The sequence below is a fragment of the Mauremys mutica genome, chromosome 6 (genome assembly GCF_020497125.1).
Source record: "Mauremys mutica isolate MM-2020 ecotype Southern chromosome 6, ASM2049712v1, whole genome shotgun sequence".
Taxonomy (NCBI): Eukaryota; Metazoa; Chordata; order Testudines; family Geoemydidae; genus Mauremys; species Mauremys mutica.
Window position 1 is genome coordinate 31,501,180 of NC_059077.1, and position 14,649 is coordinate 31,515,828.

Here is a 14,649-nt window from a genome sequence, read left to right on the forward strand (position 1 = left end):
CCTTTCTTCAAACCATTTATCGACGTGCTTATAGTTCCTATTTCAAGCTATATTAAACAAAAATTAATGAGAAAACAAGAATTCTGGGCAGGATCCTGCTGGGTTGTGATCACCACCTGTGAGATGTCAAGCATCCTCAACTTTATCACCTCACAGTTTCTGCTTCTGAAGAAGATTGGTTGTAGAAAATACATGTAATGTGGCATATGAAGAAATAGCGTGAAGGAAAATATCACCCTCATCCAATATGTATTCAGAGCATTTTATTTTGCAAGAAAAGTTATTAGTTAAAACAATCTGCGCAGATCCCATTGAGTCAAGCCAACTTTTGTTTGCTTTAGGGATAGTGTACTGGAACTGCACCTGTAAATTGCTGTGAACATATCCTTTGTGCCATATTTTCTGATTTGTTTTCTTTTTGCGGGGAAGGGGGGCTTTTTTAATCCATACACTAGCTTTTACATATTATAGTTCATATAGCTTATCCCAAGCCTCTGAGCTCTTTCTTATGGTTAAAGGTAGATGTCTCAAGATCAGAAAAGTGATTTCTGAAAACTATACCACAGTAATTTAATTGTCCAGAAATATGCACCTCTAATTTTGTTTGGGGTCCCTAGTCAGTGTTGCTTATGAAGATAAAACTGCTGATAAAACTATTTAAGCAGTCTCTTTATCTCTGGAGATCAGTAGCTCTCATTTTCACTGAAGACTCTTATTGTGGATCTAAGGGTGAATATTTAATTCCAAATGCTTATAAGATATAGGATGTGAAAGGTTACAAAACTATAAATCCAGAGTTTATGATTATATCAAACTCTGAAAAAGCCCAACAGTTTGTCAGAATCCTAAAAATGTTAGCTTTAACCCTCAATCGCTACATAGCCATTATTTTATATGAATACTGAAAGGGAAGACCCATATCTTTTACACTATTTCTTTAAATTACTTAAGGTCAAATTCTTCCCTTGGATGCCTGTAAATATCTATCATTCTGTAGACCAGGGATCAGCAACCTTTAGCATGAGGGCCATCAGGGAAATGCGCTGACAGGCCAGGACGGTTTGTTTACCTGCAACTTCCGCAGGTTCAGCTGATCGCAGCCCCCGCCACTTCCTGCAGCCCCCATTGGCCTGGAACGGCGAACCGCGGCCAGTGGGAGCTGCAATTGGCCAAACCTGTGGACACTGCAGGTAAACAGACCATACCAGTCCACCAGCGCATTTCCCTGACAGGCCATGTGCCAAAGGTTGCCGATCCTTGCTGTAGACCATTCATAAATTGTAATTTAAACTAAAATGTAAAAAAAAAAAAAAAAAGAGGAGAGAGAAGATGTTTTAAAAAAGAGAAATGGAGATACTTGTTCAAATCTTTTGTCCCCCAAAATGTCCTTATTTTCCTTTGGCGTTGTCTTTTCCTCCACACATCCATGAACACATACAGTCACACACCTCTTTCCTTTTCTGTGTTCCTCTAAAGGAGCAGAAGATAACATGGTTACTTTTCTTTGTCTCTGAACCAAAATATGATGCCATTTTTTCCAGCTCTCTCTCCACCCTGCACACTTGTGCAGAGCTTGCTGCAGATGGGCTCCCCAATAAGTTTTATAAAGGTGCATTATACTCAATACTGACTTTCATGTCCACTAATGGAACAAAAGGAAGAAATGTATGCTTTGAGGAGAAAATTCATGTAACTTATTTCATTTTCAGGGTACTTATTGGTTCTCCATTAGTTGGCCAACCCAAGAAGAGAACAGGAGATGTCTACAAATGCCCTGTAGGGAAGGACAAATCACCTTGCATAAAACTGAACCTACCAGGTATGAAATAAAATGGGGGTGGCAGAGGACTATCCTTATCCTGTGTGTGGAGCTCCCATAGAGGTGACATCTTAGCAAGTTGATGGCTAAATTTTTGTATTAAAATTGTTTACAAAAAAAGATAGCTAATTTTGTGTAGCTAAATGCTTACGTTCTGGGGGATAAAATAACTCATGATAATGAAATAGGAAGTTTTTCAGATCAAGTTGCATATTTGAATAATAACAATAGTATTCTGAAGTCTCTTTAGTGCCCTATGTCTACATGAAATGTGTTGGTGATTTCAGTCCATTTGATGGTGAACCATGGCTATGTTACATAAACACCAGTACAACTGGTACTAATTGACGCTGTCTGGCAGTCCCTACAGAGAGACCAAGGGCTAAATTGTCATGGATTAGCTTTTCAGTATCTGATCCAAACCCCACTGAAGCCAATGAGAGTCTTTCCAATTACTTCAATGAGCTTTAGATGAGAGTGTCACTGGCTAGAAGTGGTCTCACCAGAACAGGGATGAAGCAATTAATATGTCAATTAGAGTAAGCCTGGATTGCCGCCATAACTGTGGCTGGCATTGGGAGATCCTTGATATAGACAGGAAAAGAGTTACTGTAAAGCTGAGTTTTACCAGATTTATTATTTAGTTTTAATCTTCACTGAAACCCCTTGCATATCAGTGATTTATTTCGATGTAAAAATCTATAACTTATATAACAGCAGACTTCTATACAAGATGTAATGTTTATTTGTTATAACTGGCAAAATTGTGTGAACAGTAATCTCCTGCTTTCATTGCACTGCTATTTCTACGTTCTTTTGTGGTTCAGGAAAACTACTTGAGACAGTGACCCAGACAAAATTCTGGGATGAAAGCCAGTTTTTGCATTTTTACTTGTTCATTATACTCCTAATCACTGTTCCGGGGGGAGGAGGAGTGCTAAAATACTTGATAGTACCAAAAACAAGCTGTGTTTTATGTTTGGAAGCGTTATGCTAGAGGACATATAATTTAACATCTTTTCACATTTCTAAATACTTAACATTTTGATCTATTTATAGCTAACACTTCAGTTCCTAACATCGTGGAAGTAAAAGAGAACATGACTCTTGGAACAACTTTGGTGACTAACCCAAAAGGAGGCTTTCTGGTAAGAAAATAAATACATTCCTAAGTTTGATAGGGAATTATACATATCCCAAAAGCTTCATTATCTAACTTTTAACCCTTTCTATTTCTTAAAGGCTTGTGGGCCACTCTACGCTTACCAATGTGGACATTTGCATTACACAACTGGCATCTGTTCTAACGTCAGTTCCACATTTGAAGTTGTAAATGCCATTGCACCATCTGTACAAGGTATGCATACCACAGTAATGTTCTCATGTGTTTGAAAGCATGAAGCACTGAATAAGACAAATGTCTACACACAGGCGTACCAAAAAGCATAAACTATTTTTCCAAGCTACCAGCATTACCAAGTTAAGTAAATGTTTTCATTGTCAGTATATAAGCTAACTTCTTGCTACTTTTGGAATAAATATGCAGTGTAAACAATCTCTAGAATGCTATGTAATGTCCAAACATAATTGCTAAAAATAGTCCTGATGGTCAGAAGAGTTTATTTAAATAATGAAGGCAAGTTACTGAGACATTTAACAAGCCCAGATATACATTACAAAATCTTAGGATATGTTAAATGGAAGAACTAGAGTAGGAAAGTAGGAAATTGAAAAATTAAGGGTTTACCTTAATAAAGATCCCAATCCTGTAAACAAACGCATGCTTAACTTTTTGTATCCAATGTTCTACTAATGTTAATGGGACTATTCACACATGTAAAATCCTGGGGCTAAAATGACAAGGCAAATATTGCTGAACACCAGTTTGTTTTAGACCTGTATTTTTAAAAGTCAGGCTTAAATGTGATATCTACAATTATTGGTGCAATGATTATGTATTTGACACTTGTTTGTGACAATTCTCATCTGGCAATTTATGTTGCAGAATGTAAGACCCAACTGGATATTGTCATAGTTCTTGATGGTTCTAATAGTATTTACCCATGGCAGAGTGTCACAGAATTTTTAAACCGCCTTCTGGAAAAAATGAACATAGGCCCTCAACAAACACAGGTAAAGTGATGCAGTGATATTATTCTTGTTTGCAGAAAAATATGGTTTACGGAAAATAAAATGAGAGGAGAGTCCATGCAGAATAAAGTGAGATTATTACAATGAGGAGTCAAATTCAAATAATTATTTTATCCTCACCGTGTCAGATTTGCCACAAAGAAAAAGTTACTTCCTGCTCAGACCCACAGCTTCTTGGAAACACTGTTCAAACAATACCTCTATTACAGGGTGAGGCAGGCGAGCAGCAACCACAAAAGAATGGCTACTGCCTCATGCCCTCCGGCCTTCACATACAGGTAGAATAAGGGTGTGAGAGACAATCAACTCTCTCCTCCCCTCTATTCCCCAAGCTTAGCCAATGGCAGCAGGAAAACAGAGAATCTCTATGCCTCTGCACTCTTTCCCTTCAAGGCACCATCTCCATGTGTATACTGGGCACAGGCAAAGCCTCAGAGCAGCCAAGCCTGTCCTGCTCTTCCTTCCTCTTCTCAGGATACCAGAAGTTGTCTTTCCCCTGCCATCAGATCAAACCTCCCCACTACTGAGCTAGGAGGAAGGCTGTGAGAGCATGGGAAATTTAATTCCAGATTACTAAATTGCCCATCAGAAAGGCCCTGACCAGTTGAGATCCTACCCCTCCCCCCTCACTGGGGAGATCCTGATAGTCTCGGACTTCCCCCCCACCCCCTCCCAGCCTCTCCACTCTCCCTGGAGAGACCAGTACCACCAGGATTTCTCCCTGCTTCCTCTCCCCTCCCACTGGAGAGACCGGGACCAGCTGGGACCTCTCCCCTCACTTCCCACTGGAGAGACCCTGACTGGTCAGGACTTCTCCACCTCTCCCCTCTCCCTAGAGTGGCCAGGATCTCTCCCCCTTTCCTCTCACTGCCTATGGCCAAGGAGTGTGGCTGGGCCCCTGCCCCTCTTATCTCTATTTTAAACAGGGTAGGCCTTATTTTACTCTCACTCACACTGCTTTAAATTCTATTTGATTGGATTTGTACAACTGCCTCCATCACTATAATTTCTGAGCACTTTGAAATCCATGGAGTTACACTGATTTCAAGCCAGAGTTCCACAAGTGAAAGGAGAATTGGGTCCCTGCTGTACACTGTGGTTTAGAACGAATTTATAATATGGCTTTGGCTAGTCATTTTACAAAACCATGTTCTGATTGTCTGCTTGGGGCTTTTTGGTTTATCTTCTCCATGAAAAAATGGTCATCACAATTATGGCTAGATGAGGTTTCATCTTCTCACTATAACTAAGAAAGAATTGAGTAAAAGGGGAAGGAAAGAAAAAGTCCTCCATTCTCTCTTTTAGAATGATATTTTAAAGCAATAGCTAAAACATTCAGGTACAAAGAGCCAAAGTTTGCTATATATGTTTTTCCCACAAGAACTTCCTCCTCCTCCTCTCTCTTTTCCTAACTGAGTAGAGTGCTCAGCACAGTTTCTCAGGCAGCTGGCCTGCTTTTAAGTTGTACTTGTACATCAGACATGTAATGTATGTTTCCCTGTTCAGCATCAGATGTAAGAGTTCAGCTCCAAAGCAGCCCAGCTGCCGCAGTTCAAAGCAGCCCAATTGTCTCAGCCATGGCTGATGAGAACAGAAGCCGAAATGAAGGAGAAATGTGGCATTCTGCTTTGAAGTTTGGCCACTTGAGAAGCAATCATGAGAGGGGGTGCCCAAAACTCAAATTGAAAGGTGACATTGCTATTGCTGGTCATGCGATCAGCAGAGCTGCTCAAGTGGCTGGGCCGAGTGTGGTTGCTTTTTCTGAATGGTGGGGAGAGAACTGAAGGAATATGGGGGGGGAGAGAAGAGGGGAAAAGGTCATGGAGAAAATAGGATGAGAAAGAGAAACAGGAGGAAAGAAACAATTAAAATGTGGAGTAGGATGAGAAGCTGCAAAGCAAAGAGAAAGTTAAAATGGGGATCATGAATAAAGGAAAAAAGCATTACTGCTTTTTTCATACAAGTTCTTTTTTTCCCTCCTGTCTGAACTATTTCCTATGGCACAAGCCTATGCCGAACAGAAAAAAAAAGTTTCATTAAAACTTTGGAGCCATATTACAATGATTTTAAAAGACTCTCAGGCCTATTTTATTGCTGCATTAATTCACACTTTGGGGGCTATGGGCAAGTGGTTTGTGCCTCATGATGCCCCCCCGCAGGCTGAATCAATGGGCTAATAAAACATGCCCTGTGGTATCTTAATGATCACTTTTATTTCCAAAGGACAGAAAGGGCATTATATGTATAAAAATTATTGCGGCATTTAGAAGCTTTTGTAAGAAGGGAAGATTTAATGATGGCTTAAAGATCATTATGTTTGACTCATTAGGGGCAAGATAGACCAAATAAAATGGCATGGAATAAATCAGACTTTGTCATTTCTGAGGAAAGTTCAGCTGGTTCTGTATATGTAAAAATGGACCATCTGTTATTGCTTTTCAAGCTTTTTCAGTTTTTAATCTCATCTCAAATAAGTTGGCTAAAACCAATCATTTTCTTTCTCTCCCTCCTCCACATCCCAGTGAGGAATGTCCTGGCATTTCATTGCTTTAAATTTTACTGTTTGTTTTTTTAAGAATACAATTGTTTCCATGTATATTTATTAGGACAGCTAACTTATATACTTCAAACAAGGGAATGCATTTATTAATAGAAGGAACAACAATATATATTGCCTCAAAAAAGTTTTGTCTTAAAATAGAATGGTCAGAACATAGAACTTTTCCTTGAATAGTCTCACAGCACTTTTGCACAGGAACTTGGGACAATTACAGAACCATTCCCTCATGGAAAATAAAAATGTGTGGAATGTAAGGGAAGAGGGCAAAGACATGTTCAATAAGTCATGAGTCAAAAAACATGTTCAATAAGCTGTGGTCAGTAAAGCTGGGAAGAAAAATGTTAGTTTTTCTCTGGCAACACAGAAATACCGCCCCCTAACTAATAGGATCCTAGTTCACATATGTAAACCAAGCAAATCAAGACTCCTATTACAAGTGAGATCGGGATTAGTAGTCTGATGAGATATGGGAGTTTGGACAGGATCATGGTCCCACTAAGGCAAGGTTACATCAGTCAGATGTGTGCCCAGTATAAAGGCCCCCAAAAGCCCAACTTTCCATTCCTATTACAATAGAGATTTATGTCTCATTTTAAAAGGTGAAACTGATTCTGTCACTTTGCCGAAGACTGTAACAATTTTCTTGAAAAACAGTAAATTATCCCTGCCAGAGATGATGTATCCTTGACACCTTGGACTAGATTGTACCAGATGACCGCTTTTTTTCAAAAATTCTCCCAGGACAGGATTCCTCAGAACTCCCAAAAGATCATCACATCTTCCTCCTTCATATTTTTACAAGCTGAATGCTGTGCTATACTATCAACACACGCAGTGTGATTTTCAGAAACAAAGTGTAAACAGTTTCAGCAAATGCTCTTAGTATACATTTCTCAAGAGGTGTTGTTTCATTCCATAGTTATGGGCATGATTTTCTTTAAAAAGGGAAAACAAATGAATCAATTCCTTAGTCTGTCACCCCTCTTCTCTGCAAAAACAAGCACCCATACATACATGGGACATTCCTGGGGTGGGGTGGTATATGTGGCAGCCAGCATCCTTTCAGCTTCCCTGATCCCGAGAGCAGCCAGGGGCCACTATGGCCCCTAGCGCAAATTTGAGCAGCCTGAATGCTGTGATCTTATTTGTGCAGGTAGTAATGGTCTCCTGGGAATCATTCCATCAGCCTAGGTTTGCTGGAGTGCAGCTTGCTCTGCCTATACTCATTCATGGCCCCAGCATGCTCTTGGCCTGTCCCCTTAACTTTTTGCCACCCAAGGATTCCTTAAAACACAAGGGAATCCACAGTTGATTGCTGAAACAAGCCTCTGTCCCCTTTGTGCTGCTAGAGCAATGAAAATACAACCAAGCAGGGAACAGGGATGTGGCTTTTTGAGTTTATCACAGGTGAACGGGGAAAGTTTTGAGAGCCCCTTGTTAAAATATTCACAGTACCTGAAATTATTTTATGTGCAAGAGCCAGATCACGACTGAATAGAGCTAATTTCCATGTACCAATTTATTGGCTGCTACTACATGAAATGGAAGATAAGGGGGATGAAGCTCCATCATGGGTTTAATGGTTTTATCTAAGCCCTGGTCTACACTACGAGTTCAGGTCAAATTTAGCAGTGTTAGATTGATTTAACTCTGCACCCATCCAGCATGGCGAACTCAGCAGCACAGGTGACCATGCAGTCCCCCCAGAATATTTCTACGCTCCCCCTATCATCTCCATCCCTGAGGTTATTGCAGATTAGAAGTAGAAAAAAACACACTCGCAATGACATGTTTTCCAAGCTCATGCAGTCCTCCTGCACTGATAGGGCACAGCGTAATGCATGGAGGCATTCACTGGCAGAGGCCAGGAAAGAATTGCTGTGTTTGCTTAATGCCAAAAGTACCATGCCTCGCTAGTGATCCTGCTTGAGCCAGGACACTGTGTCACATGCACTCCGCACTGTGTCAGCCTTGGGCGGGGGCATGACCGCTTTGTGAGCAGAAAGACCGTAGATATAGACATTGCGTTAGGTAGCTTCTGTAGCTAGAGAAAACATTCCAGTGCATTTGGAAAGTCTGTGGCAAAAAAAGAGAAGCCCGCAGCGTAGTGGTTATAACTTATCACGTTCACCTAACACGCAAAAGCCCCGTATATAACTACGTTCACCTAACATGCAAAACGTCCCTGGTTCAAAACCAGGTGGAAACAGGTCACTGTTCCTTTTTCTGACTCCCTTCCTGCATTTTTAGTCTTAGAACAGACCGCGCTGTGAAATTTTACTTTGAATTATATCAATTATGAGTTAAATAATATGGAAGCTTTCTCTAAGTTATAGTCCTGGATTCCTTACTCTTTCAGCTGCTCTGATAAATTAACATTTTTGTTAAGGGCAGAAGAAATTTTTCATGAAGCTTTTTATAGGGACTAAATGCTATCTAGGACTCTGAAATAATCTTAATGTGGCCCATAGACTGCAATCCTTTGTTCTGGATTTGTCATTCCACAAGTTGAACTGCTCCCTACTACTGTCCAGCTTCATGAGCCATGGGAGCAAGGGGCAGGCTGGGGTAGGTGCAACTGCACGGTAATGCCGGCTGGACAGCCTGAGGCAGAAGCCTCCAGCTGGCATGATATTTCAGGTAGGACTGAATCTCCATTAGACGAAACTTAAAGAAGAGAGTGACCTGGAGTCACTCCCATTGGGTGCTCTAAGAGGAGGATAGCCATGTCTGTCCAGGCGCCCGTGATCGACCTCACTGAGGTCTGCCAGCTGAGTGTGGCTGAGTGGGACCCCGGCAGGCAGGAGCTGGTGGACGGAGCCCCAGACCAGCCCCACTCAGCCCACTCCTGCCGGGGGTTCCGATCATCCAGGCTGAGCGGGTCCGGAGGACGGGACCCTGGTAAAAAGCGTGAAACAATTGTCTGCTGTTGCTTTCATGGAAGGAGGGAGGCCTGATGACATGTACCCAAAACCACCCGCGACAATGCCCCATCAGGCATTGGTAGCTTAACCCATAATTCCAATGGGCAGCGGAGACTGCGGGAACTGTGGGATAGCTACCCACAGTGCACCACTCTGTAAGTCAATGCTAGCCACGGTAATGAGGACGCACTCCACCGACTTAATGCGCTTAGTGTGGACATACGCAATAGACTGTATAAAATCAAATTCTAAAAAATTGACCTAATTTCGTAGTGTAGACATACCCTAGGAAAAATAAATCACTGAAAGCCAGCTTCCTTTGACTGGGCACATTTCTCCTTCAACTGCGGTTAAAACACATGCCACAAAATTAGGTGCATTGGAGACAAGGGGTTCAGAATTTAATCTTTGACAAGGGATACAGTTTTGGCCACATGTCTCCTAAATGCCATCTGTGCCTCAGTAGTAAATGCCATGTGTGCAGTTAATGCCATTTGTGCCTCAGTCTCTTGTGTAACCTAAACAAGTGTTACACATTGTGCAGAATCCACAGGGGGACACAGCCCCAGGATATTCCTCATTATGGGAGCAGAAGGGCACATTTTTAGAGGCAATTTTAAAAGGGTGCACCTTATCTTAATGGGGTGAACTTATATATATTCTTCCTTTAGAAACAGCAAGCAAATCTGAGATGCAGTAGTTAAAGGTGATGTTAGGATTTTCTGTTTTTGTCATATCCCTTTATAAACATTCATACCCCTAGCAGGACCATGGGGTTAATGAGACTATTACAGTGTCAGTGTTTATTTTATCACAGTATAGGATATATATCCCATACTAGCATTATCAGTCTGAATGCTAGTAAACAAAAACTTTTCACAAGCCAAGGAAAATGTTATAAAATTGTCTCAGAAACACATCTATAAAGCAAGTCTAAAATACACACCAAGCCACCTATAAAGTAATATGACTGTATAAACATTATAGAGGTCTTATTGATCCTCAATACCTAACTGTTACAGTGCTTTTAATAATAGATGGGTGAAATATAAATATGCCACATAATAGTGCATTACCCTAAATAATACCAATAAATCGTAAAGCTTAACATAAAATTGAAATATGCTAATGGAATATTGTGTGGATTTTTCCCAGTAAAAGCAGTCAAGAACCTGCCAAAACATTAAAAGAGACTGAGATGAATGAGGGAAATTAATTAATATTTAGGAATACTGCTTATCTTTTTTTTATTCTACATTCTGTTTTTGCAGTGGGTTCCCTCAGGCGTTTGCAGATTGGCTGTAATTCAGTGTGTCAAGCTCTCACGCAGACTTGTCCAGCTGAGGTCTTCTTGGGTTTCCCTTCTTTCCAGTAGCCGCCATTTTATTCAAGTTCTCCCCTTTGGCACATGTCAAGCATAAAGAAACTATTGGTTTGGTTTACCTCCTGCTGGGAGAATGGCCTGAGCCTGGACTACCCTCCCTGCTGTCCCTGAAATCAGAGAGCAAAGATCTCCTACTGGGGCCTGGAAACATCAGTGATACTTCTAATTTTAGTATAGATAATATATTGGATATAACTGAAATGTATTTTAAAAGCATTATAGTATTATTGGATGTGAAATATGTCCTCTAACTCCATAGGCAGTTGTGAAAGTGCACCTGAAGCTAGACAATTTTTTTTTTTTTTTTTTAAACAAAAATGGTGAGAGGAAGACTCTCTATAATGTGGTAGTTAAGACACTGGCCTGGCTCTGGATTCAAACCAGAGTTTTTCTATCTCAGTTCAGACTTGAATCTGGGTCTCCGAACCTCTGGGCAAATGGCCTAACCACTGGGGTGGGTCTAGCTCCTACTACCTCCTCCTCCCCTTCTGTGAAAGATTCCAAAACCAAATTTTGAAACCTCAGTATGTTTTATGAAACACAACAGTTGTTTTCCAACCAGATCTACTCACATGCAAACTATGTATTTATCTTAGGAGAAATTCACACCAGGACTAAAGCTGAATGAAATTTTTTGGATGAACTTTTTTTTGGGCAAAAAAAAATTATCATCAGGTCAACCTAAACATCTCATGAATATGTGTTAAATTCACTGAATTGTTTTGGCTGAAACAAACAAAAACATTATCTGAAAAAGTCTAAATGTTTTGTTTTGACATTTTCTAAACAAAATGCTTCACATTTTTTATTCAAAATTATTCTTTAAAAAAGATTCAATTTTATTTTTAAAAAAGATTATAAAACATCAAAAAAAATCAAATGTTTAATTTGGAGTTGGACGAAACATTTCATTAGGCCTGAATAATTATTTTTCCTTTTTTGTTTTATTGGAAATTTTGAAAATTTTTCATTTTGAGTTGACCTGAAATGAATTTTTTTCCTGATTTTTTTGGCTGCCAATCAGTTACTCACACAGATCTACCCAGGACATGTGTTGTGCATACCCATTGCCCTGGCCTTCAGCACAGGCATGTATTTAACCCATTGAGAGACTGATGATCACAAAAATGTTCATTACTAAGGGATTTTTTTTAACAGAAATTGCTTGTTTCAGGTTGGAATTGTTCAATATGGGCAAGAAGTAGTCCATGAATTTAACCTCAGTACTTACACGACAACAAATGATGTACTGAATGTATCCAAGGCGATAAAGCAAAGAGGTGGAGCACAAACTATGACAGCCCTTGGAATAGATACAGCAAGGTAAGTGCATACCATTTGATAAAGTGAGGATAAGTTATGGTAGAGATGAATAAAATCAGATGTGTTTGTAGATTTGGTTTTTATAGATTTTGATTTTGCAAATCAAAATCCGGGGTAGTTTGCATCTGGGTTCCATTGTATCTGAATTAGCAAAGTTTTAGAAGGAGGGATGGACAAAAAGTCCTGATTTTGTCCTGCCTTTACAACAGTTCTCATGCAGTCCCTCACAACTGCAGCCACCTCTTGGGTAAAGGGAAGCAGTGAACCAGCACAGAGAAGGTACACTGAACAACCCCCTAATCTTAAGCAAAGTGCTGAGGGATCTTTCATAACCATGCAGAACCGGTTAATTTGCTTTTTAAAGTCTTATCTAAAATACCTCCATACAGTAAATTACAGGGTTAATTGTAGTGTTAATTTAACTTTCTCAAAAGACATAGGGATGAATTGAATCTACCAGGATTTGAACCTGCAATTTCCAAGGAGTCTAGAGGTTTCACATATGAAGTATATACTTTATAGTGCTGAAAATTTACCTTTGTATCTATAGTAAAATAAGTGTTCAAAGTTCCTTCTGTGCATTTCCCCTTTTTCCATTCATCTGCTCTTTAGCTGGCTGCTTTGGGTTTTGCCTAATTTTGGAAGGACGGAAAGATGGAGAAATTTCATATTTATTGGAATGCGTTTGTTCTGTTTACTTCTGGTATGATGATCATTTCTAGCTTTTTCTCTATTTAGGCTTAATACTAAAGCTATGTGAATAATGGAGTTTTTTAGTAGTAGATTTAATTTAAATAAGGAGTAAATTTAGAGTAGAGCCAAAAACAATTTTTGTTCAGTAAATAGGAAATTTATAAAAAATCATTTTGACAAAATGAAAATATTTTGTTTTGATGCTGTCCATTTGTAAAGGATTTTGAATTTTTAAAATAAAATTAAAGGTAATTTAGAAACAAAAACTCATTTGAAACTAAAAAATTTAAACATTTCATTTAAAAAATGTCAAAATGAAACATTTTGATTTTTCCAGAATTTTGTTTTTTCTAAATAAACAAGTCAGCAAAATTCACAAAATAGTGTGATGTCGCCAGAGCTGCATTATTTATTGAAAAATAGTTTTGGCTAAAAATTTTACTTGGCTCTATTTAACACATCCTTATGCCTGTATAACACATGCAACTTTGTGTATATGAAAGATTTATATTTTTAATTTTTCCCATGCTGTGGTAAATGTTCTTTTTATTTTTTCCTATATAAACTTTGTTTTTTGTATCTTATTTTTGTTAAGTGTGGAGGGAATTTGGGTGAAAAAATGGGAGTTGAAGACTGATACTTAGTATTAATTGTCTGTCTATCTTTTTATCTCCCTCTCTACCTACAGACATGGCACAGATCTACCTATCTAACTAGTCTGTTTATATTGCTCCGAGAGCGACACTATCTGCTTTAATTGTTCTATTATTGTATTTAATAACATCACAATCTACCAAAAAGCCCGTTGGCAATGCAATTTATTACATTATTTTGTTCTCTTCTGTAGTTTATTCAGACCTCATCTTCTCCTCATACCTTAACATCCTATTTCAGTCAGGATCAAAGTGTTCAAATGGGATGGGGGAAGGAGGAAGCAACCTCACTGAAGGGAAGGTTAATGAGCATAAGCAACAGTCACGGGTGCTTCTAAAGCTGAGTGGTAGAGGGGTTTGTTACTGATGTTTCTGCTTCTGTTGCTCTGCTCAGTACTGTGATACTCTTCAGTAAAACAAATCCTGTAGTAGAAAGCTGTAAGTGCCATTTTCTCAGACCCAAACTTAGAAGAATCTGTGATTCCACTGGATGCTGAGCATCAGAAGCTTCTGAAAGTACTGGCTCTCAAGCACTGAGCAGGCAGGGAGAATTAAAGTACTTTTTTCTCAATACTATCACTTTAGGAATCCTCCCTTACCTACAATACATGAATTCTGGCTTCTGCTGGATAGACAATAAATGCAAAATAAGACTCTCATACAACTGATGTGGACAGCTGTTTGATCAGCACTGTGAATCCATCAGGCTAGGCTGTGAGGTATCTGAAAGAGTCAGAGTTCACAGTACACCTAAAAGAAAGAGAAAATAATGTAGGGGTGAGATTTTCAAAAGTGTTCAACATTGATCTAGCTTTGCTCCCATTGAAGACAATGTATACTGCTACATACTTCAAAGAAGAATAGCTGGTGAACATGTTGTATGTTATTTACAGACACAAATACCTTACAGTGGGTAGGAAGGTCACCCAACAGGTCTGGGTCAGGTAATTAGAAACAGATTTACAATAACAATAAAGGCACAACATAGCTGGCTGGAGATAGATTATGCAGTTTCTCAGAAGAATACAGCAATGCTGCCATAATAAAATACATTGTATACAATGGGATCAGAATTAGGCCAGTGCTGAGAACTTTTGAAAATTCCATCCATTATGTTCTTCTTTCTTCTCTTCTCCTTTCTG

General features: G+C 39.3%; 1 protein-coding gene across 1 annotated transcript in view; it reads left to right on the forward strand.

Moving 5' to 3' along the window:
- ITGA1 (integrin subunit alpha 1) overlaps positions 1-14,649 on the forward strand; it is a 118,764-nt gene that overhangs the window by 43,046 nt on the left and 61,069 nt on the right. The window contains exons 3-7 of the mRNA XM_045020534.1: positions 1,710-1,819; positions 2,879-2,967; positions 3,062-3,176; positions 3,825-3,952; positions 12,013-12,161. Of these exons, the coding sequence (XP_044876469.1) occupies positions 1,710-1,819; positions 2,879-2,967; positions 3,062-3,176; positions 3,825-3,952; positions 12,013-12,161 (591 nt within the window). The remainder of the gene's footprint in view (positions 1-1,709; positions 1,820-2,878; positions 2,968-3,061; positions 3,177-3,824; positions 3,953-12,012; positions 12,162-14,649) is intronic.